General features: G+C 39.4%; 1 protein-coding gene across 1 annotated transcript; it reads right to left on the bottom strand.

Annotated features, from left to right (window-relative positions):
- Nucleotides 1–5,990: 5,990 nt before the first annotated feature.
- LOC131249498 (uncharacterized) lies at nucleotides 5,991–16,330 on the bottom strand. The gene is made up of 3 exons (XM_058250309.1): nucleotides 16,230–16,330; nucleotides 6,371–6,991; nucleotides 5,991–6,327 (listed from the first exon to the last, which is right to left on the bottom strand). Exons 1-3 carry the CDS (start codon nucleotides 16,328–16,330, stop codon nucleotides 5,991–5,993), a joined length of 1,059 nt encoding a protein of 352 aa, XP_058106292.1.
- Nucleotides 16,331–22,740: the final 6,410 nt, after the last annotated feature.

The raw sequence follows: 22,740 nt of genomic DNA, 5'->3' as shown, positions 1-22,740 counted from the left end.
ATGGACGGTGTGGATTTACATAAAATACATCAAGGTGGGCCCTACAAGATTAGGTAACACCCATTAAGGGAGAGTGGATTACGTGTGGCCCCGACCTCACCCAACACAGTGCAGCCCTAACTATGGGGCCCACCTTGATGATGTGTTGTATATCTATGTCGTCCATTTGTTTCTGCAGCACATTTTTAGGCAGGGTATAAAAAATTGTGTAGATTTAAATCTTACGTGGACCACATATTAAGGGTTAAATATTGCATATTAGACCCTAATTATTGCCTGGATTTATGAACATGGTACTGTTTAACGGCTCAATTTAATCATGTTTGTGATGTAAGGTGTATTTACGAGCTTGGACGAAAACAGGGTGCTTAAAGCATGGATTTAATACTCTGATGACACCAAAGGTAAGGGACAGACGCCAGGGGACCAAGATTGATGGATTTACATGCCATAGATCCGAGAAAATCGTGAAATTGAAGCTCAAGCGGCCTGAAAGATGTCTAAAATGCAAGATCATAAGGTTCTCATCATCCGTTTGGCTCAAAACTTTATACAGAGCCTGAAGATCATAAATTAACCGTACATGTAGAATTTAAGGCCTCAAATCCTTATGGAAGTGGTCCATTGGTTAGATCAGCCCACAAAATCTCCGATTTGGGGCCCACTTGATACCTGGTATGCTTCAAGTTTGGTTTCAACCCCTTAAAGGGGGTGGTAAAGCAGATGAATGGAATGGATCTCTCATAAACATCAGTATGGGGGCCACTGATGTGAGTACATGTGCACAGCACATGAGCACCCACTGTGCACCGCGCCAAGTAGCTCGGTCAGTAGCCCATTGACCGAGCTCTCTTTCCTTAAAACAGATCTTCCATCCGTTTTTCACCTTCTGTCCATCATGTTTCAAACCAAGATCAACTAGATCTTGGTCTAAATCCTCCTATAATTCGAATGGATGGTTCTGGTTAACTATACGGACGATGAGTGGGTCCACAGCGATCACCCACAGCCTCTGTTGCAAAACAGAGCTGACGCACGTCGACTCTGAATGTACGGTGGCCCACTGATTGATTGCAATAAGAGAATTCACACCGTCTATTGGCTTCAGGACGAAAAACCATCCAGACTTGCTCGGTTTTAGATCCAAACCGTGGTGTGCCATGAGATTTTCATTCCACCATCCATCTTGCGTTTAAACAGTTAAAAACATATCTCTACTGCCTCTTGAAATTTTGTCACCTAGGAGATGGTAAAATGGGCCGTAGGATTCTAATGGACGGTTCAGATTTATCATATGGACCATGATGGTGGCCCACAAAGCCCCAACCGTAAGTCCCTGTGCGGACGCTGTCAATGAAAACGGAAGATCCGTTGTAAGGAAGGAGAGCTCGGTCAATGGCCTGCTGACTGAGCTCCTTGGCGCGGTGCACGGCGAGTGCTCATGTGCTGTGCACATGCACTCACATCGGTGAGCCCCATCTTAATGTTTATGAGAGATCCATTCCATTCATCTTCTTTTCCACCCCCTTTAAGGGGTTGAGACCAAACTTGAAGCATAATAGGTATCAAGCGGGCCCTAAATCAGAGATTTGGTGGGCGGATCTAACAATTGGACCACTTCTACAGGAATCTGAGGCTTTAAATTCTACATGTACGGTTAATTTATGATCTTCAGGCCCTGTATAAAGTTTTGAGCTGAACGGATGATGGGAACCTTATGATTTTGCATTCTATACATCTTTCAGGCCGCTTGAGCTTCAATTTCATGATTTTCTCGGATATCTGGCGTATAAATCTATCAATCTTGGTCCCCTGGGGTCTGTCCCTTGCCTTTGGTGTCATCAGAGTGTTAAATCCATGCTTTAAGCACCCTGTTTCAATCCAAGCTCGTAAATACACATTGCATCACAAACATGATTAAATTGAGCCATTAAACAGTACCATATTCGTAAATCTAGGCAATAACTAGGGTCTAATATGCAATATTTGACCCTCAACACTACACCATCGAAAAGAGTAGCAATATAGTTCCTCACCATTAAAAATTACAAAGGGCCCATCATAAGGATTTAGTATTGTTTATTTGCAATCCAACTTATTGATAATGTCAAGAAGATTTGGATGAAGGGAAATTACAAAGATCAAATTGATCTAAAATTTTGCCTACAAAAGGTTTTTAATCGTTATTCATCAATGTTTTGATTGGTATGGCCCACTTAAGATTTGGATTTTCTTATGATTTGGAATCACATGCTAAAATATGATGGATAAACATATGGACAATGTGGATATAGAGAAAATACATCAAGGTGGGCCCTACACAGTTAGAATAACACCCATGAAGGAGTAACTAAGTAATAGCTAATCTGCTCCCATTCCTTACCCAAACGCGGATTATCTATTGTACCCAACAATAGCAAGTTTCACTATTGATGTAATGTTACCATATTTTTTGGGCCCGGGCCCCTCCATGATAAGAATGTGTGCTTCTTTGAGCAGGTTGTTACTGTAAAACAATTGGATAAAGATGGTCTCCAAGGAAATAAGAATTTTTTCGTGGATGTTCACATTGGAAGACCATTTTCATGGTAAGATGGCAATGCTACCACACTTCATTTTTGGATATCAATAATATATTTAGTTTAGTTAGCTATTCAGATCAATTGAGCCTCCAAATACACCTAAAAATTATATTTCATTGTTTTTTGATTGTGAATGAGGTTCTTATTAAATAATCTTGTGAATTCTTCAAAAAATAACAAATACAATTGTTTTTTTTTATTGTAGAAATTTTAGCAATGGACCAAATCCGTTGCAAAGTTCTAAACAAGTCAAAAATGAACGGCGGATTTGAAGTCTGTTGCTTTTCTTAAGAGCAGCGACAGACCGTATTCGTCACCAAATTTTATAATGACGAATAATCCATGTGGGTGTTCACACCCCAAGTGCAGGGTTGTGATGTAGTAATAAACTCGGTAAGACCGAGGTCGAATCCACAGGGATTGATACCTGTACGTTATCTGAAACCAAGTAGAACTAGAACTAGACTACGATGTGATCTAAACCAAATAGAACTTAAGAAATAATTGTGAAATAATTATCTAAAACTTTAAGGAATTCAGAGGAAGGAAATTAGGGATTCAGAGGATCCACTTGTAGAGATCAGGGAGAAATTATGCCTGCTTCAGAAATCATGGAATTTAACTAGACTTCCTTTGATATAGTTTTCAAGAGGTGAAGGGTATATGAATTAGAATGGATTCCATCATCTAACCATGCCCAGGAGACAAAGCAAACAACAGGATTAAACTAATTACCAACCAATCAACAATGCATGAGGATCAGGAAGGGTACTGTCATCCTATCATGCCCATGGAGCAATGATGAACAACAGGGCTTCCTGACTTCATAAACATAAAAGGGGAAAGAAATATTTAGAGCCATTGCAAACCCATTGTAATTTCAGTCACAACAGACCATTAAAGACTAAGAAAAATATTCCTTATAATAATCACTAAATCAAATTCAGTTTATGAAGTTTAAAGGCACAAAGTAGAATCTCCCATCTCGCTACAGGCTTCACCTCTTAGCCCTAGCTAAGAGGTTTAGCCTAGCATGGATAGGTTATACATCTTAAAAGAATAAATAACATGGATAGAAAAACTAACTGAAAAAAAAACTAACTGTTACTCTCTCTCCATATCCCTGCTTCAACCAAACTCCCAGCCGTAGATGCTCCCAACGAGCACAAACCAAAACTGAGCTCCCTCCTGACGTGCAGCCAACCAAAACCGAGCACCCTTGCTCCCTGTCTTTTTCCCCAGCCGTGCACAGCAGCAGCAGCCAAACTCCCTGTTGCTTCCAATCCTCCAACCGAGCACTCTCTTCCATGCCCTTCACGTTCCAGCCGACCCTCCTTTTATGCTCTCCCCGGAACTGCTGTTGAGTCCTGCTAGCAGTAGCCTGCGGAAGCTGGAGACTCCAAGCACTTACTCTGCTGCGAGAGACCTTACGCAGTTAGGAGTTCGGTGTCTCCACTCCTCTTCTTCTTTGCTTTCTTTCCAGAAGGACAGCGTCCTCTGGGGGTTTTCGGGCAGTCCTACATGATGAACGGTTCAGATCGTCCGTCCGATTGCTCCCACGAGTGCACAATCCGCCGCAAAAACCGGACGGCTTCCGGTTGCGAAACAGAGCCTGCATATCATCACGCTGTGACGATGGTGAGGTCCACAATCAGCTTATCAAGGAAATCCACACCGTCCACTGGTTTCCCCTCGGAATTTCAGTCGGGAATCGCTGTTTTTGGGTCCAAATCGGTGTGGTCAATGGATGCTTTCATTCAGCCGTCCGTCGTCCGTTTTAACGCTCGAAAATCGATATCTGGTGTCTTTTGACATTCATCCACCTAGGCCATGGTAACATGGACTCTGGGAATATGATGAATGGTCCAGATTTTCCATCTGGAGAGCGAGAGGGGCCCACTGTTGAAAAATGGACGGACACTGTCCGTCCGCTGTTCATGCGTGATCGAGAAGGAGAGGGAGACGTCGGTCAGCGTGCGCTGACCGACTTTGAGGAATACCGTGCACGGCTGGTGCACTTGTGTACCGTGCATACGTGATGCACATCCTTCCTACGGAGATGTTCGTGAAAAATTCGCTCCGTCCATCCGTATTGTCAGCTCATTTAATGCGTTGAGACCACTTTTCAAGCACATCTGGATAGCAGGCGGGCCCAAAATCATTGGTTTTATGGGCTGATATGTCCTTTGGGCCAATTCCACAGCGATCCAATGGATGAAATTTTACGTGTACGGTTCATTTATGTTCCTCAGGCCACGTATGGAGTTTCGAACTGATCGGATGGTGGGAACCCTATGATCTTGCATTCTGGGCACTTTTCAGGCTACTTGAGCTTCAATTCCTCGATTTTCTTAGATCCCTGGCATGCAAATCTGTTAATCTTGGTCTCCTAGGGTCCGTCGCTTGCCTTGGTGACTTTAGACTGTTAAATCTATGCTTTTAGTACCCTTTTCCAGTCCAAGCTCGTGAATACGCCCTGCATCACAAATATAACTAAATCAGGCCGTTAAACAATACTATGTTTGTAAATCCTGCAATAAATGGGTCTGATATGCAATATTTGACCCTCAACAGTGGGTTTTTCCATAGTTCAGCAACGGATTTTTAATTTTTGCAATGGATAGGATCCGTCGCTTGTTTACGACAGACTGCAACTGTCGCACTTTTGCGACGGATCCCCAATTTCTACGCAGCAAATTGCAACCGATCATGATCGTTGTTATTTTGTTTTGCAATGAACCTAATCCATCGCAAATTCACAATTTTGGCAGTGTTTCTTGATTTATTTATATTTTTGAAATTTAAAAAAAATTCATGAAATCATTTACGATGTACAATTTGATCGGTGATTCAATACAATTCTACCCTTATTATGATTTGCCATATGAAAATGATTTTGACAACATTGCCTAAGAAGTTTTTAATGGTGGGTGCTTAATCACTACTGTTTCATGTGGTGCGGTCTAACTGAGATTTGGATTTACTTCATTTTTTTTTGCTCTCCTTGAAATGGATGGCAAAACAGGTGGACCCGATGTTCAGGGCCGCACCGTGTTGTCAAAGATTGCAGCCATTGGATTAAATTGAGGCAATAGTCGAGTAAATGAGAAGCGCAAATGACTTATATTCAAATAAGGAAAAACCGTCATTATGACGGTATTTACACCACATCACGACAATAATCGCTCATCCAAAAAGTCCTAAATCTCAAGCTCAAAGATTTGACTGCCTTGATGAGTAATGCATTCTAAATATGATCCACATGATACTAATACAAACGGCCACATGAAAACTATATTACAACATTAATCTAAGGACCAACTACCCTCGAAATGATGATCTGCTTTCATTCTCAAGTTCCTTGCTTCAAACTCCTTAATTGATGAAGGCAATTCACGCATAGTTAAGCTAGACATTATCAGCAAGAGAAAGGAGACATGGTTTTCTCAGCTTGCTGAAACGCCATTCATCAATATTTGCCATCTGATCAGGGTCCAAATCTGGGAACATATGCTCTCCTAAAATTACCAGAATAGTTTCAGCTTCACCAAGAAGATAGGCAACATCCCTAACACAGTCTTCCCTCACTTCAATGACGCCACAAAAGCATTCCATGGATATCACACGAGGCAGGTTGGTAAGGTAAGCACCCAATATATTAGCAATGGTTTTTCTTAACCATTGGAACAACTTGTCAACAGTCCCAAACTTGTCTTCATAGTCCTGTAGAATAGTCTCACCGATCCTATACATGGAATTCCCAGCCAATACTTCTACAGGCCATTCACCGGGTCCTGTCTCTCGGACACGCCCATCTGTGAAATTTCGAACTTTCCTTTGCTATCTCAGAAAGTCTTCTAATTATCTTCGCTGCATATTTTTCTTCAGTGACCAATTTGTGGAGATCCTTGTCGAGCCAACGATCATAAACATCAGTGCCACGCCAGACTATATCTGTTGCGTCATTTATTCTACTTGACTCATTGGCATCCAGGTTCGCTTCTATGAGCCTTACATACCTGAGGTCTTCACTTACAGCTTGCCGTAACGATCTGATTGTATTTTCATCAATGTAGCGAAGTGCGACAGCGATGCTTGTGAGGGTAACCACAGGCAGAGCCCAGCAGTTTGGAGGCTTCTCTCCAATTGGGGGAATCTGGCTGCTATCAAACTCAGCCACGCCATTGAAACCTTCTGATAAATTTGATTTTAAAAGGTTAATCAAATCAGTAGGTTTATTGTTCCTGCCCCTTTCAATCCATTTCTCCGTGTCTTGCTGGCCACTTTCCATGATCAGATGGACTAAATCATCCTCCCCTTCAAGATGCATTATAAAACCCTGTGGGTCCTCCGACTCCCGTCTGTTAGATTCCAAATTCCTCTGACGCTTGCAGCAGCAGGGTAAGAATCTACTGAGCCAACTCACTAGCAATATAGGAGCCAGCCAAACGAACTTGCACACTAGTACTACTGCAGTTTGGATTCCAATACAGGCATCCAGAATTCCATGTTTTGAAACATGGGCGATTTTCCTACATCGTCTGCAACTAATGCGGAACGGTAATGGGCTCTTATTCCATTTTACTAGCCTCTGAATCCAGTACTCCTCCACCTTAAACTAGCTTCCTTTTGGGCTCTCAGGGATTCCTTTTCGGCTCTCCAGGCTTTTGAAGCTAATAGCATTGTGTTAGAAATCTAATACACAACGGAGGATAGAAGAAAACGATAATGAAAAAGATCAGATCTATCGGGTTCAAGGCTCGACTTGAATAGTCAATTTCTCAAGACAGATTTGCTGCCCTTTTTCTGGAAGTTCCAACGAGTGCAAATGAAGGAAATCTGCAAATTGTCTTCAGGATACAATGAACTCTCAATCCGATTTTCAATACGAAAATTTGCATATTTAAGTATTGATCAAATCCCTAGTTTTGACACTAATATGCCTTAAGACGTTCAGAAAAAACTCAGCAAGAAATCAAATCGAGAGTAATTGCATAGAAGATGATATAATCTTAAGGATAAGAGATACTTCTTCTGGATTATAGTATCCAGGATTTATATCAATTGAAAGGTTATGGATTTCTTCCTGAAGAGGTGCTAAAGTTATGGATGATATAATCTACAGCCCATGCCACGCACGCTTGCATGGATGGTGCTTTGCACTGTCCTCGAGGAGGTGTGAACCCTGGTTGCATAAGCAAAAACCCCTTCTCTTACCGACTGTTTATACACACTATTTATGAAAAGTTTAAATAATTAATATATTTATTTACTTTCTAAAAATAATTTTTATTTTTAAAATTTATTTTTTATTTTAAAAAACACAACAATCCCCCACAATTTTAAAAATAAAATCAAATTCTAGAACGAATGATATATCAGTATAAATAGGTGCATAAGTAAAGGTATCTTTTGGATTTGAATCTATACTTTAGTGTATATGTATCAAAGTTATGCTAGGTACTTGACCCATCAGTCTTTAACTAAGGACCTTATATGACTCACTTGACACATAACACACATCTATTCATATATAACTGGAGATCTAAAAGTTTGCACATTTCTGGCCTTATGCGTATACTTATTTCATGAGTATTCTAGAGACGATCCCAATCTCTTCAAAAGCGGCCTCACTTATCTACTCATATAGGTAGATCTATCAAAGATAATTCTGCTTCATCTCAGCAAAGTCTGTTTATAGATCTATTAAGAGTTCGTACTCAGCCTCTTATGAAATGCAGAAACCAAACACTGGACTTTTTAGGAATGAGACTCAAATTATTTTTTCTAGTGTATATTTCAGTCACATGCTTGACTTGTTTGTCCTTTTGAACCTAGCCTATATTTTAAAACATAGGTAGGGTTGCCATCAAGAGTAAAAATTATATCTTTATAGATCTTAGTCTCATTCATTTAATGGTTCTCCTTATCTGATCTCTTAATAAACCTTTTGTCAAGGGATCTGCTAAGTTCAGGATGGATTTAATATATTCCACTATGATTACTCCATCTCTGAGCAATCCTTTAACAAAGTTATGCCTTAGACCTACATTTCTAGACTTATCATTATAGGTCTTACTCATAGCATGGCAAAGAGTAGCTTGACTATCACAAAAGATAGATATGGCAGAAGTAGGTTTTGGCCAATATGAAATTTTCATCAGTAGGTATCTTAGCCATTCACCTTCTTTACAAGCAGCGCCAAGTGCAATAAACTCACTTTCCATTGTAGAGTGAGATATGCACGTTTATTTCTTAGATGCCCATGATATTGCTCCTCCTCCAAGAGTGAATATCTAGCCACTTGTAGATTTAGATTCTATGCTATCTGCATTCCAGCTTACATCGCTGTACCCTTCAAGTACAGCGGGATATGATTTATAACGTAATCCATAGTCTATGGTTCCTCTTAAATACTTTAAAACTCTAGAAATCGCATTCCAGTGTACTTGTCCTAGATTACTGGTATACCTGCTTAGCATTCCTACTGTGAATGCTATATCTGGTCTAGTGCAATTCATTACATACATTAGACTCCCAATAACACTTGCATATTCTTGTTGTGCTTTACATTTACCAGTATTTTTAACCAATTTAATACTTGGATCAAATGAGGTTGAAATTGGTTTATTATCATAGTGATTGAACTTTTTTAATACTTTCTCTAGGTAATGAGATTGTGTTAAGGATATTCCATTATTAAGATTATAAATCTTAATACCTAATATTACATCGGCTTTACCCATATCCTTCATGTCGAAGTTGGTACTTAAAATTTTTTTAGTTTCTTTCACACAGTCCTCATTTTGTCCAAATATTAGCATATCATCTACATATAGGCAGATAATAATTTGACTTTTAATATATATACACTCATCTGCTTGGTTTACTCTAAAACCATTGGATTGTATTACTTGATCAAACTTCTCATGCCATTGCTTAGGAGCTTGCTTGAGCCCATAGAGGAATTTGACTAGTTTATACTTTCTTCTCTTGCCCAGGTTGAACAAACCCTTCAGGTTGTTCCATATAGACTTCCTCATCTAGATCACCATTTAAGAATGTTATTTTGACATCCATTTGATGGATTACTAGTTGGTGAATTGCTGCAAGAGCAATTAAAGTCCTAATGGTAGATATACGAGCAATATGAGCATATGTATCGAAAAAATCGATACCTTCCATTTGTCTAAATCCTTTGGCTACCAATCGAGCTTTAAACTTATTTATGGTTCCATTAGGATTGAACTTTCTTTTAAAAATACACTTACATCTTATAAGCTTTGAACTTGGTGGAAGATTGACCAAACACCAAGTGTTATTTGAGACTATAGAATCCATTTCATCGTCGATAGCTTCCCTCCAAAACTGTACATCAGGAGATGAGAGAGCTTCACTAAGTGTTGATGGATCACTTTCAATACTTAGTGGTAGAGTAATTTCCTTTCTTATTTCATTTCTATCTCCTTCTATAAGAAACATATAGAAATCTGAGCCAAAAGATGTTTCTTTTCTTGCCCTTTTCGATCTCCTTGGTTCATTTCCTTCTGAATGAGTGTTAGATTTATCATGAAGGTTGATAGGTTCTTCTTTCATTGGTTCTATTATATTTTCATCAACTTACTTTTTTGAATGATTATTCATATAGTCTTTGTATACTGTATTTTCAAAAAAATTAGCATCCCTAGATTCTATAATCATGTTTTTGTCAGCAAAAGTAGTTGTTTCAAAACCAAAAATCTATATACGGGACTATTAATCCCATAACCCACAAAGGCACACCTGATTTCTTTAGGACCTAATTTTACTTACTTCGAATCAATAATCCTGACTTCTGCTATACTTCCCCATACTTTGTAGTAATGAAGATATGGTTTCTTCTTTTTCCACAATTCATATGGGGAGATATTTAATTTTTTATGTGGGATAACATTTAAAATACGGTTTGCTATTAATAATGCTTCCCCTCACAAATTCAGTAGTAATACAGAATTTGATATCATATAGTTGATCATCTCGACTAATGTCCTATTTTTGCATTCCGCTCTGCCATTTTGTTGAGGTGTGTAAGGTGCCGTAAATTCATGGATTATACCATTTGATTCACAGAATTCATTGAATTTATTAGAAGAGTACTCACCTCCTCTATCACTTCTGAGGGCTTTAATCTTTACATTTAACTGATTTTTCACTTCGGCATTATAAAGCTTAAATTTTTTAAAGGCTTCATTTTTAGATTTTATCAAATATACATATGAAAATCTAGTAAAGTCATCGATAAATGTGATAAAATATATTTTTCCTCCACGAGTTAAGGTATTATTTTAATCAAAAATATCGGAATGAATTAACTCTAATGTAATGACCCGAAAAATTTCGTGCAAAGACCCGAGTACTACTTCTAATTCTTGAGAAGTTAATTGTGGGTTAATTAGCGCTAAGCTTGATTGCTTGTGAAATTAGCATCAATCACTTTAAATTTGATCTGCAGGACTCAAAACCTATAGAATCGTTAGCGCTATGTTACTCTGAAATCTGGGATTCAACGCTATATCCAGTTGCTCTCGAAAATTTTGAAAACTTTGTATCGGACCTGGACTGCGCGTCGAAAGTCCGATAGCGATGATCTTAGACAGTTATGGTTACCTTGTTAGTTTGACCATCACCTCAAAAATCAAGTCCAGATGATGTCCTGGGTTGGTTTATTTGAGTCCGGAGTAAAGAGTGTGAGAACGGTGAGAAATTAAGTATGATTTATGAAATCTGAGTCGTGTTGCTTGCGCGACGATTTTAAGCAATCTTACCATTGGATTCTGACCCAATTTCACCCTCGAATCAAGGAAGGTGGCCAAGGCATGTCATAGTGCTTGTGGACCTGATCGAGTTTCGGTGACCGTTGAATTGAGATTGGTCCGCCACGGCTGATCTGTAAATCCGATCTGTACGAAAACTCAGTCTAACCTAGATCCATGGTCAGTGAGCTTAAGTCCGACCGCACGTAGAAGAAGGACCACCGGAAGTACTCCGTTGGATCGAGAGAAGCCTGTTTTGGTTATAAACTAAGTATACCTTGGCCCTGGGGCTATTTTCATCAATGTTAGGCCTATATATAGACCTTAAAACCCTCACTCTCTATGCCATATGAATTTTCTAAACCCTAGCTAAGAGAGAGAGAGAGAGAGAGAGAGAGAGAGAGAGAGAGAGAGGAAAAGAGAGACTAAGTGAGAGAGAAGTTGGTGAATCATTTGGGATTCTTTCTTGTTTCCCTGCATCATTAAACTATCACTTCTGAATCGTTATTCCGACGATTCTAAGTTCATTCTTGGGTAAGCTAATCTAACCCTAATCTGTTTTAGAGTTTAGAATACTCTATGTGTTGATGTAGCTCATTTCCATTCTTGCCTTAGGTTATCTAGTCGCCGTTGACGAAGACTTATCATCTTAATCAGTTTTGTGCGTTCTTTCTGGTTTGAGGTGCGGACTATATTCGTACGGGTTATGGTTTTCAAGGCTTTCAATGTCAAATAATGATTTATTATTGTTGTGGGTGTAATTTCACATACCAAATGCAATGTTTATATTACGTTCCTGATATATATGAGCTATGTTGAGATTTGTGTATTCTATGTGTATGTAGAAAGTACCGTATATGTACGAAATACGAATATGTGGTTGCCATGATTAATTGTCGTATACTTGTACTAGTTGTATGTGTGTCAACTCCTTGGCAAAAGGAATTGTCCAAATGTGTGTTCTCACCAACATACATCATATATGTTGGAATATGTAGTCTAAGTGTTTGTAGAAATGTCTAAATGATCTAATGTGTAATATATTATTCTATTTGCGGGCGTTGAGAAGAGATGCTTAACTCTCCTATTAGTGTATATGATTTCTTATATTCAATTTACATTCTTTGTTCTTTAAGTTCAAGCACTACTTATGTTGAAATCCATGTTAAGTTGATATTCTTCAAATGCTCATATACTGTATGACTTGAATTATTGTTTCATTACTGTTCTAAGTGTTGATATGAATATCTGTTGTAGTGGAATATGTTTGGGACTATGGAATAGTCCAGAAAATCGGTAACAGACTTTGAGCTCGTGGCTGAGGTTGCCTTCACCACGAGAGACGTGTTTGACGAACCCAAGTCGTATTAGGGTTGTCGACAGTGGTTTGACCACACGGAGTGTTTGCGCACTTTATGTCGTTCAACTCAATGTGCGCTTGTGCTAGTCGAGTTCGTCAAGTAACCCGATTGTCCCGACGTATGTTAACCATGTATGGACACTATTGCTTGAATCTAGGGTACCAAACTTACCGATGAAATTCCGTTAACCATTGTACCTTGATCCGCTAAGACTCATGAACTGGACATGGTGGTATGGGACACCGTGGTCGAGCTGTCGGCCTACGCTGGGGTGACGAGCTCAGACTCGTGAGCCGATTATGGTGGTATGGGACACTATATTCGCGCTGTCGACCTACATAGATTGGTGACGAGCCCTTTGTAGTGACTTCGAGCATACCTTAATACTGCAGTAAGGCAATGAGCCTTAGAGTAGTAACTAAGGTATGATAGGCGTGCATTTATTGGTGACGAGCCCTTTGCAGCGACCTAGAACCATATGATCGTGTGAGATTGCCTAGGACTGACGACCCTAGAATGGATCACTGTGTGGAAATTGATATGAGGAAGGTACCTTAGCTTCCCAAACTTGCTATATGAAAAGGACTAATAATAACTTGGTAATCATGTTCATACACCGCATTCCATGTGCGTAGCAGTTGTTGGCACTGCGGGAGTTTGTCATGCGGGGAGTGAAGGCGAGGGCATGCATCATTTATACATACATCCTTACATTAACAAGAGTACTTTAGACGTGTTTAAGTATATTGCCTTATCATTACTGCTTGATTGATTTGATATCATGTTAACTTTTACTGTATAGTTCCACTGAGTTGATCACTTATTCCCACATTCTGGGACGGTGTTTCAACACTAACCAGACTCTGTCTTGATGCAGATGATGACGCGACCCCTGAGGCAGAGCAGGAGTTCGAGGATGATGAGGACGCGTTTTCTATTATGCAGTTCTCAGGCGGGTTCATGTGAGTCATGTCCTGATCGACGGGGATTATGGGTTTTCTTTTGGGAATAGATGAATTTTATTTTGATACTTGTATTTTGAAGATAAACACTTGTATTATGACCTGGCAGAGCATACATACCACAGGAACTTACACATGTACACATATATTTCTTTAAGTCTTCCGCTTGCGTTTTTCACTTATCCTTGAATTTTGTTTGTAGTTTGGCTTAATCTAATCCATGTTTTATGCACTCATACAGACAACATACATTCATCATTACATATGTTGCATAAGTGATGTTTTGGAACTCGGGAGCTGAGTTATGCTCGACCCCCGAATTTCAGGGCATTACATCTAAGGGTTATGTTTTTCTCATGCCAGTCCTAAACAGTTTTCTGGTTATTTTAGAATGGGCACACACATCACATTTTTCTTTTTGTTGTATTTCATATTTTTGTATAAGTCACAGGATCATCATTCTTTTCATTGAATGATAATTAATATGACCTAGTGTAACATACCATAAAGATACTGAATCCACTATATAAACCGAAACATTATTATAATTATTGCTATTTAGTTTAATCATACCATTACATGAATATCCTTTACCAACAAACATATCATTCTTGGTGATAACCAACTTATCAGACTCAATCACTATTTTGAATCCTCTCTTATTGAGAAGATCGCCTGACATTGGATTTTTAGACATGTCAGGTACATGTAATACATTTGTTAGTGTCAATCTTTTGCCTGATGTAAACTGAAACTCGACTGTTCCTTTTCCAACAACGTTCCCACGAACGTTATTACCCATCTTCACTTCTTGTCTAGTTGTAATACCTTCATAGGTCTTGAAGATGTTTCGGTCCTTCGATATGTGAATGGTTGCATCAGTATCTAGCCACCATCCACCATCGGACATTACTGTGTTAGTCTCAGTAACCATTGCTACAAGTTGGTCTTCTGTCATGTTAGCCTGAGATTTCAGTTGCTTCTTCTTGTGTCGACATCTGAATTTTTATCTTGTCATCTTCTATTATATTTGCTTTGGAATGATTTTCCGAAGCACTTTCTTTATTGTCTCGGTTTCTGGACTTTTTTTCTATACGAAGATGTCGTTGAAGCCCTTCAATATTGTACTTCCTCTCATTATGTTTTAGTTTTTTTTATAATCAAACCATAATGAGGGTAATTTTGTAATTACTACACCGACTAGGAATTCTTCAGGAAGATATATACCACCAATCTTCAATTCATCAACCAAGTTCTGTAGTTCGGTTACTTGGGAGAGAATTGGCTAATCATTTTTAAACTTGAAGTGGACATAATTATCGATCAGAAATTTTTGAGTACTAATCTCTTGAGTTTTATATTTTTGATCTAATTTATCCACAGATCTTTAGCAGATGATATTTTACGGTATGAGTTATAGATGGAATTAGAGAAGGCGTTTAAGATATGACCTTTGTATAGAAAATCGTCCTCCTTCCTTTTCTTTCGTTTTGTCTTCACTTGTTCTGAGTCATCGTCTTTTGACTTGGTCAGAGAAGGCAGATAATCATCTAGGATGTAAGATAACTTTAGAGTTGTCAGAAAGAAAAGCATCTTTTGCTACCATCTTGAGAAGAATTGACTGTCGAAACAATCCAGTTGTACAAAGTCTTAGTTCATAACTTGAATGGAATGAATTGCCTCCATTGTGACTAGAGTTAAACATCTGTCTTGAATGTTAGAAATCTAATACACAACAGAGTATAGAAGAAAATGATAATGAAAACGATCAGATCTATTGAGTTCAAGGCTCGACTTGAATAGTCAATTTCTCAAGATAGATTTGCTGCCCTTTTTCTAGAAGTTCTTGCAAAAAAAACTCGTCAGATCCCTAGTTTTGACACTGATATGCCTTAAGACATTCAGAAAAAACTTAGCAAGAGATCAGATCGAGAGTAATTGCACAGAAGATGATATAATCTTAAGGATAAGAGATACTTCTTCTAAATTATAATATCCAGGATTTATATCAATTGAAAGGTTATGGATTTCTTCCTGAAGAGGTGCTAAAGTTATGGATGATATAATCTACAGCCCATGCCACGCGCGTGTGCGCAGACGGTGCTTCGCATCGTCCTCAAGGAGATTTGAACACTGGTTGTATAAGCAAAAACCTCTTTTCTTATCGACTGTCTATACACACTATTTATAGAAAGTTTAAATAATTAATATATTTATTTACTTTCTAAAAATAACTTTTATTTTTGAAATTTATTTTTTTATTCTAAAAAACACAAAACATTGCACCATCTAATGGCTGGGGCAATGTTACCAACTCCGACTGCGATCCCTTGAGAAATTAAGATTAATTCAATTGACCACTTATAGTCGGATTGCCCACTGTAGCAGTTCGACGACGATGAAGTAAACGCTCTGACTAAAGCTTCCAATAAAATCAGCGCACTGAGGAGGCAGAAAACTCCTGAGGCAATGCAAGTAACTGAGCGTCCCAAAACGTAATGAGGACTAGAAGAATGGGTCATCATCCAATACTTGTTTACAGTCTCTTTCAATTTATCAACGCAGAACACCTCAGCCTTGTCCACTTCTTCATCAAGAGCCAGTTTATGCTTCTTATCAAGCTGTTGTTCCATCTGCTACTGTTTATGCTTCTTCTTATACTGATGTTCCAGCAGCTGCTTGGCCGTTGGAACTGTAAAAGCAGAAGAAACCAAGATCGCAAGCAAAACGATCTTGAAAATCATGATTATGATGTGCTCAGGTAAGAAAGCATAGACCGCACTGGTACCCATTTGGATACCAATGTTAACGACCATGGTGATCACGAGAATAACCAAGGCAAGAACGTTTGAGAACAATCCAGAGTCCTCCATAGTTCCTAGAGAGGGCATGAAGTTGCCCATTGCAGTGCAAATAAGGATTGTGCCGCTGAGCTTGGTCAGCTGTTCTTCACCGCGTGGCATGGATGTGCTCAGATCCACGGGCAGTTTTGTGGCAATGGCTAAGAGGGTCAAGGAAGCAGCGTTAAGTGAGAAAAACTTGCATGGGAACCAGAGCTTCTGGCGATGGAATCCATGAAAGGCGTCGATTGCCATGGCAAGCAAGTGAAGCTCTAGCTATGTAGAAGCCGATCCATGGTAATGGTTCACTGAAGTTCTCACTGTCAAGCTCACCAATGGCACTGCAACCATGCAGCCCCATCTATTCTCTTGTTATGCTGTCGCTTGCTTGTGTTCTTCTTGTCCTTTTGAAAGATAACCACGAATTTACTAGTGAGGTGAGAATGTAGAAAAGCATAGTGAAAACAAAAGGGATGCCATCAAGAAGCAGTACAACCGTGTGTTCCTCTTGTCAGTTCATAAAAGAAAACACGAAATGTTCTTGCCTCAGCTCGCTGCTGCAATAGCCAAAAGGCCGTGTGGGTTGGTCCTGAGAGGCCGTGTGCTTTGGTCTGGTTGTTTGGTATTTATAAGGTGAGAATGACGTCGAATTCAGAGCTGATTCCGCCAAAAATTCAAAGATTGGCCGAAAGTGATGATAAGAGAGTTAGAAAGAGATAAGAGCCTAGAAGATGAGAGAGAGAGGAATATTACAATGCTTAGAAGATGCCGCATGACGAAAATGGCAAACCAGTTTTAAAGCTTGAGCCCACAGCAAGAAAATAGAAATAAATTCTAATAAATTTGTAATTTGATTGATGAATTAAATAAACGAGTTCACAAACCTTTAAATATGGATCCATCTTGGCCATGAAGCTGTGGAGGAACACTCGACTCAAGCCATAAACAGGCCGGATGGAGGAATATATTAACGGAGGTATATTTGCTGCTCTTAGGATTCCAACACTTGACCATCGGCTCTGATACCATGTCAAACAACCGGTTGCCCTAAAAGCTTAAGCTGTACTTCCATTACAAGATGGGTGTGTAACAGGATGGATATATTGATTCAAGCCATGTGGCCCACTTGAATTTTGGATCTATCTCTCTTTTTCTTTTTCTTTTTTGCCAACCCCTAAAATTAGGGGCAGGATGATATCTCAAAAATATCACAGTGGGCTCCATGACTTTTTCAACACTCATATTGAGAGGGGTTGTTTCAATGGTGGCATTCAATTGCAAACTGTTTCAAGCCATGTAGCCCAATTGAGTTTTGGATTTGCTTCATTTTTGGGCCCAATCCCTCAATGATCCAGTGGATAGGGTGGATTATCAAAAACATCACATTGGGCCCCACGAATCTTTCAACCTCGTTTAGCACCAACTATTTAGTATCATGTGGCCCACTTGAGTGTTAGATCTACCTGATATTCTGGCCCACCTCCAAAATTTATGTGGCTAAAATGGTGGACAGGTTGAATTTCTCAAAAACATCACGACGGACCCCACAACTTTTTCACCTAGAATGAGTTCCACAGTCGGCATTCAGTACTGATTGTTTACTACAATGTGGCCCACTTGAGTGTTGCATCTGCCTGATTTTTGTGCCAACGCCCTAAAATTGTGTGTCTAAAATAGCTGATGGATTGGATTTCTCAAAATCATCTTGGTGGCTCCACGACTTTTTCAGCCAGAGAGGGTTCTGTGGCCAGCATTTAATATCGTTTGTTCATGTTCCTGCCATGTGGCTGACTTTCTTTTTTCTTACACACACACTCACACTGCAATGGAATTTCACCACAATAGGTACTGAAAACCATGATCTCCTGTTGAAACTCTAATGAGTCTACCACTGTGGCATGAGTATTTGAACTTTGTGACCACCCCTAAATTTATATATGTGGGTAAAATGATAGAGGGGTTGAATTTCTCAAAAACATCACAATGGGACCCACGACTTTTTTAAATGGCCATGAAAGCAATCTAAAGAGAGTTCAATGTTTGGCATTCAATACCCTTGCCGTGTTGCACAATTGAGTTTTAGACCTAACTTATATTTTGTCCCAGGCCCTATCACGAGTAGGCAAAACAGATGGACAAGGTTCAAACACATCACCGTGGGCTCCGCGTGTTTCAACGGTGGCCATTCACATTGCATTGTTTTCAGCCTTCCGGGTCCACTTAAATTTTCAATCATAGTGGTTTTTAGCCTCAAATCCTACCTACCATGGACTGGGGTGTCAATGGACCAGGCTCAGGCCTACAAAATTGAGAATTTCGAATAAGGCTCGGCCCAAAACAGTTCAAAAGTCAGGCTGGAACCAACCCAGGCCCCGCCCATTGACAGCCCTAAGTGGAGTTAATGAACGGCTTAGAATGACCAAAATTCCTTGATGATTTGGATTTTACCAAACAGTTCCTAAACAATTAAGAATTATGTGGATGTGCTTTTTGAGGGATGAAAGTACATGTAGAGTTGTGCATGAGTCAAGTTAGCTCGGTCAGCTAGCTTGATTCGACTTGGAAAAGCTTGACTCGCCTTGACTGAAAATTGGATTCGAACTGAGTCGAGTTGGTTTTTGGAACTTGAAAATTTTTCAATGCGAGTTCGAGCTTGTCCAAGCTTGACTCGACTCGGATCGAACCTCAACTCAATCCAACTCAGATCGAATTAGCTTGGTGACTCGGTTATTTTGATATGAATGCTGCTCGCCGAGTGTTTGATGAAATGACTCAACGAAGTGTTAGTGAGGAAGGACTGGATACGTCGGTTGTTTGATTTTGATGCTGCTTGCCCGGGTGTTTAATTTTGATACTGCTCTCTAGGTGTTTAATGAAGTACCTGTAAAATATTGTTATTGTTTTACATTATGTGAGAAATTGAAGATGCATTTTACCTATTTGAGAAAATGTCGAAAATGCTCAAACTCGGCTCGAGCTAGCCTGAGCTGTTGATCGAACCAAGTTGAGCTGTTGATCGAACCGAGCCGAATTTGATCTAGGGATAGCTACTGGCCGAGCCGAGCCGAGTTGTGCCAAGCTCAACTCAGTTCGAGTAGTGTACAGCTCTAAGTATATGCCCTCATTTCATTTATTCTTTAAAAATAGAGAAAGTCAAAACATAACATTCAACCCATTCACCTTATGCACCCTACCATAGTGATAATACTAACAAAAAACCAAGCTGATCAAATTATCAGATAGGCTACACTTGAATTTGGATATTTTGAGTGGTGTATATTTTTTTATAGAATAGCCCACCTTATGATTGGATCTTCCATTTTTTCATGTGAGGGTTCTTCTTTTGGACGGATTAGGTGTCAGACACATGTCACAGGGGTCTCATAAATTTCAATTCTCCACTTTGTTAGGGAAAAAAATAAACGAGGGTGGTGATGTAATTTCTCCTCTCAAAAGTGCTGCTCAAGAGTATCAGCCTCCCGTGGCACTAAAAATCCCTGTATCATACACATAAATATGGATTTTTACCACAAAATTCTTGATGAATTTGAATTTTACAAAATAATGCCTCTAGTGATAAAAAGCATGGTGGTTCCCCTTTTGATGGATGAAATTACAAAATTGCCCTCATCAGTTGCTTTTTAAAAAGTGATGAAGTTGAAAATCATGGGCTCTACAATCTACTTGTATGTCATCCAACCCATCTAACATATGCATCTAATCATGAAGATTAAACAAGTGAAAATTCTAGCAGATCTAACGAGAAAGTGGACCACACCGTAGAATATAACATACACTGTTTGATTGATCATATGTATCCAATCATGTGTAGCCTATCTTATGATTCAATTGATCAGATTTTTTTAACGAGTGATTATCATAATGGGGTGCATATGTTGGACAAATTAGATATCATACACATACCACGTGGACCCCACGATTCTCAACTTTATCACTTTTTAAAGAAAAAAATATATAAAATAATTTAGTAATTTCATTTCCTAAGAATCACCTTGTAAATTAGTATCATATAATTATTTGCGTTTTGGTCCGTCGAGAAATTAGAGCATGCTTTTAAAGTATTTTCAAGACACATCTTTTTCAAAAATTAGAGCATGCTTTTAACATATTTTCAAGTTCCGACACATCTTTTTCAGATAAGGTAAAAAATGTCTTCTTTGACTTTGGCTCATGGTTAGTTAATGAAAAGCTCCCTTATCTTGTAAAAGGTCACTTTACCCTTATTTGCATACCATATTACGGGTCTACCCCATTAATTGATGTCCAGAGGAGACTAAAAGTTATGTCTAGGAACTGTTTGGTGAAATCCAAATAACCGAGGAGTTTTGGCCTTGATAAAATGACCCTTGCAAACTATTTTGGGCCCGACATGCCATTGTAAAAGTAGGGCTGTCAACCGGCTGGGCCTGGGGTTGGTCTCAGCCCGGATTTTGAACTACTTCGGGCTGGTCCTATTTAAAATTCTAATTATAATAGGCCCAAGCCCGGCCCATTGACACCCCTGGCTTAGAAGTGAACTTGAATTTTAAGCCAGAGCCAGAGTCCAAGGCCGGCGCGATGGGGACCAGCCCAGCCAATTGACAGCCTAATTTTAATACTTGAATCAGTGGCCCAAAGCTGGGAGGGTAAGGAAAAAATACAGAAGCAGTACACATTCAACCCAAAAAGTTGCAACCAATGAAATGTTAAGATGTTCCGTTTATTGCGAGTTTAAACATGTGAATGATCATGTGTAGGCCCAGCTGTGATGTTTGCTTGGAATCCTAGCAAAACTGTAAATCTGGTGTTCCTCCTCATAATCAGCGTACATTCCAAGAAGTATTCTAATCCAAAACCATGATAGGACGCAACATAGCCACAGGTAGTGATGTACAATCACACTTAAAGGCTTATGTATGCTCACGTGGTGGGCCCACCATAATGTATGTGTTATATCCACACCATTATCCATTTTGCCAACATGAGCCTCAAATTGAGGTAGATCCAAACCTGAAGTGGACTACACCACAAAAAGCAATGGGAACACACTCCCACCATGATATTTATTTTCCATCCAACTTATTCATAAGTTCACATATATGAAGGGAAATCATAAATATCAGCACGATAACTTCCATGCCCTCGGCAAGTTTTCAAGAGTAAGCTTTCGACCCCCACTGCTTCCTGTGGTGTGACCCACTTGAGCCTTCAATCTGCTACTTTTTTTCCTTTTTTTCTTTTTTCTTTTTAGTTTAAGCTCTAAAATGATCTGTCAAAATGAATAGACCGCGTCTAGTGGGCCTCAAGCCCCTGACAGGACCGTACATCTCTAGCTAATTCCTGGTGAGGTAGTACCTAAATCCGCGCCCTCCAAATCCAACAGTTGGACGCAGATTGCCTACCATCGACCTACTTGAGGTTGTAAGCTAGGTGGGTCGACTGTGATGTTTGTGAGAAAGGACGCAGATTGGCTAGTGAGTTGGCTAGTAGTCGGTGCTACATGGGCCTTATCATGATGTATGTATTTCATCCATATTGTCCATCCATCTTTCAGATTATTTTATAGTATGAGCCTAAAAATGAGGTAAATCCAAATCTCAAGTAAACCACCTCATAGGAAACAATATTGATTGAATGCTCAACATTAAAAACTTACTAAACCACAAAAGTTTTGATCAAGCTGATATTTAGTTTTTCCCCTTCATCCAGGTCCATATGACCTGATCAACAGTTTGGATGTCAAATATACATTACAGTGGGCCCCACGTGGATGTTAACCCTGGACATTTAATCAGTACTGTTTTCCTATAGTGTGGCCCACTTGAGTTAGAGTGAATTTCTATCAAACATCACGGTGGACCCAACCTAACTTCTGCAGACAGTATCGATCCATGGGACCCGGATTACCTGCTAACAGGTTGAGTAGCAAGAATCGCTACTGAAGTGACGTCACCATATTCTGTGAGCCCCACCATAATGTATGTGTTGAGCATAATCATTGGACGTGGATTGCCTGCAACGTAACTTTCCAGCAGTGTGGGAAGCTAAATGGGGCCACCGTGGTATTTGTGAGAAACATACCCCAGGAAACAGTGGGGATAAAATATTTATCATTGAGAACTTTTTGGAAGCCACTTAAGTTTTGAATCCAGTTGATATTTGTATTTTCCCTTCATCTAACATCACGTGACCTTACGAATGGG

This window comes from Magnolia sinica, chromosome 6, assembly GCF_029962835.1.
Source record: "Magnolia sinica isolate HGM2019 chromosome 6, MsV1, whole genome shotgun sequence".
Classification (NCBI taxonomy): Eukaryota; Viridiplantae; Streptophyta; class Magnoliopsida; order Magnoliales; family Magnoliaceae; genus Magnolia; species Magnolia sinica.
Note: the sequence above shows the minus strand (reverse complement) of the source record. Positions and strands in the feature narration are given on the sequence as shown.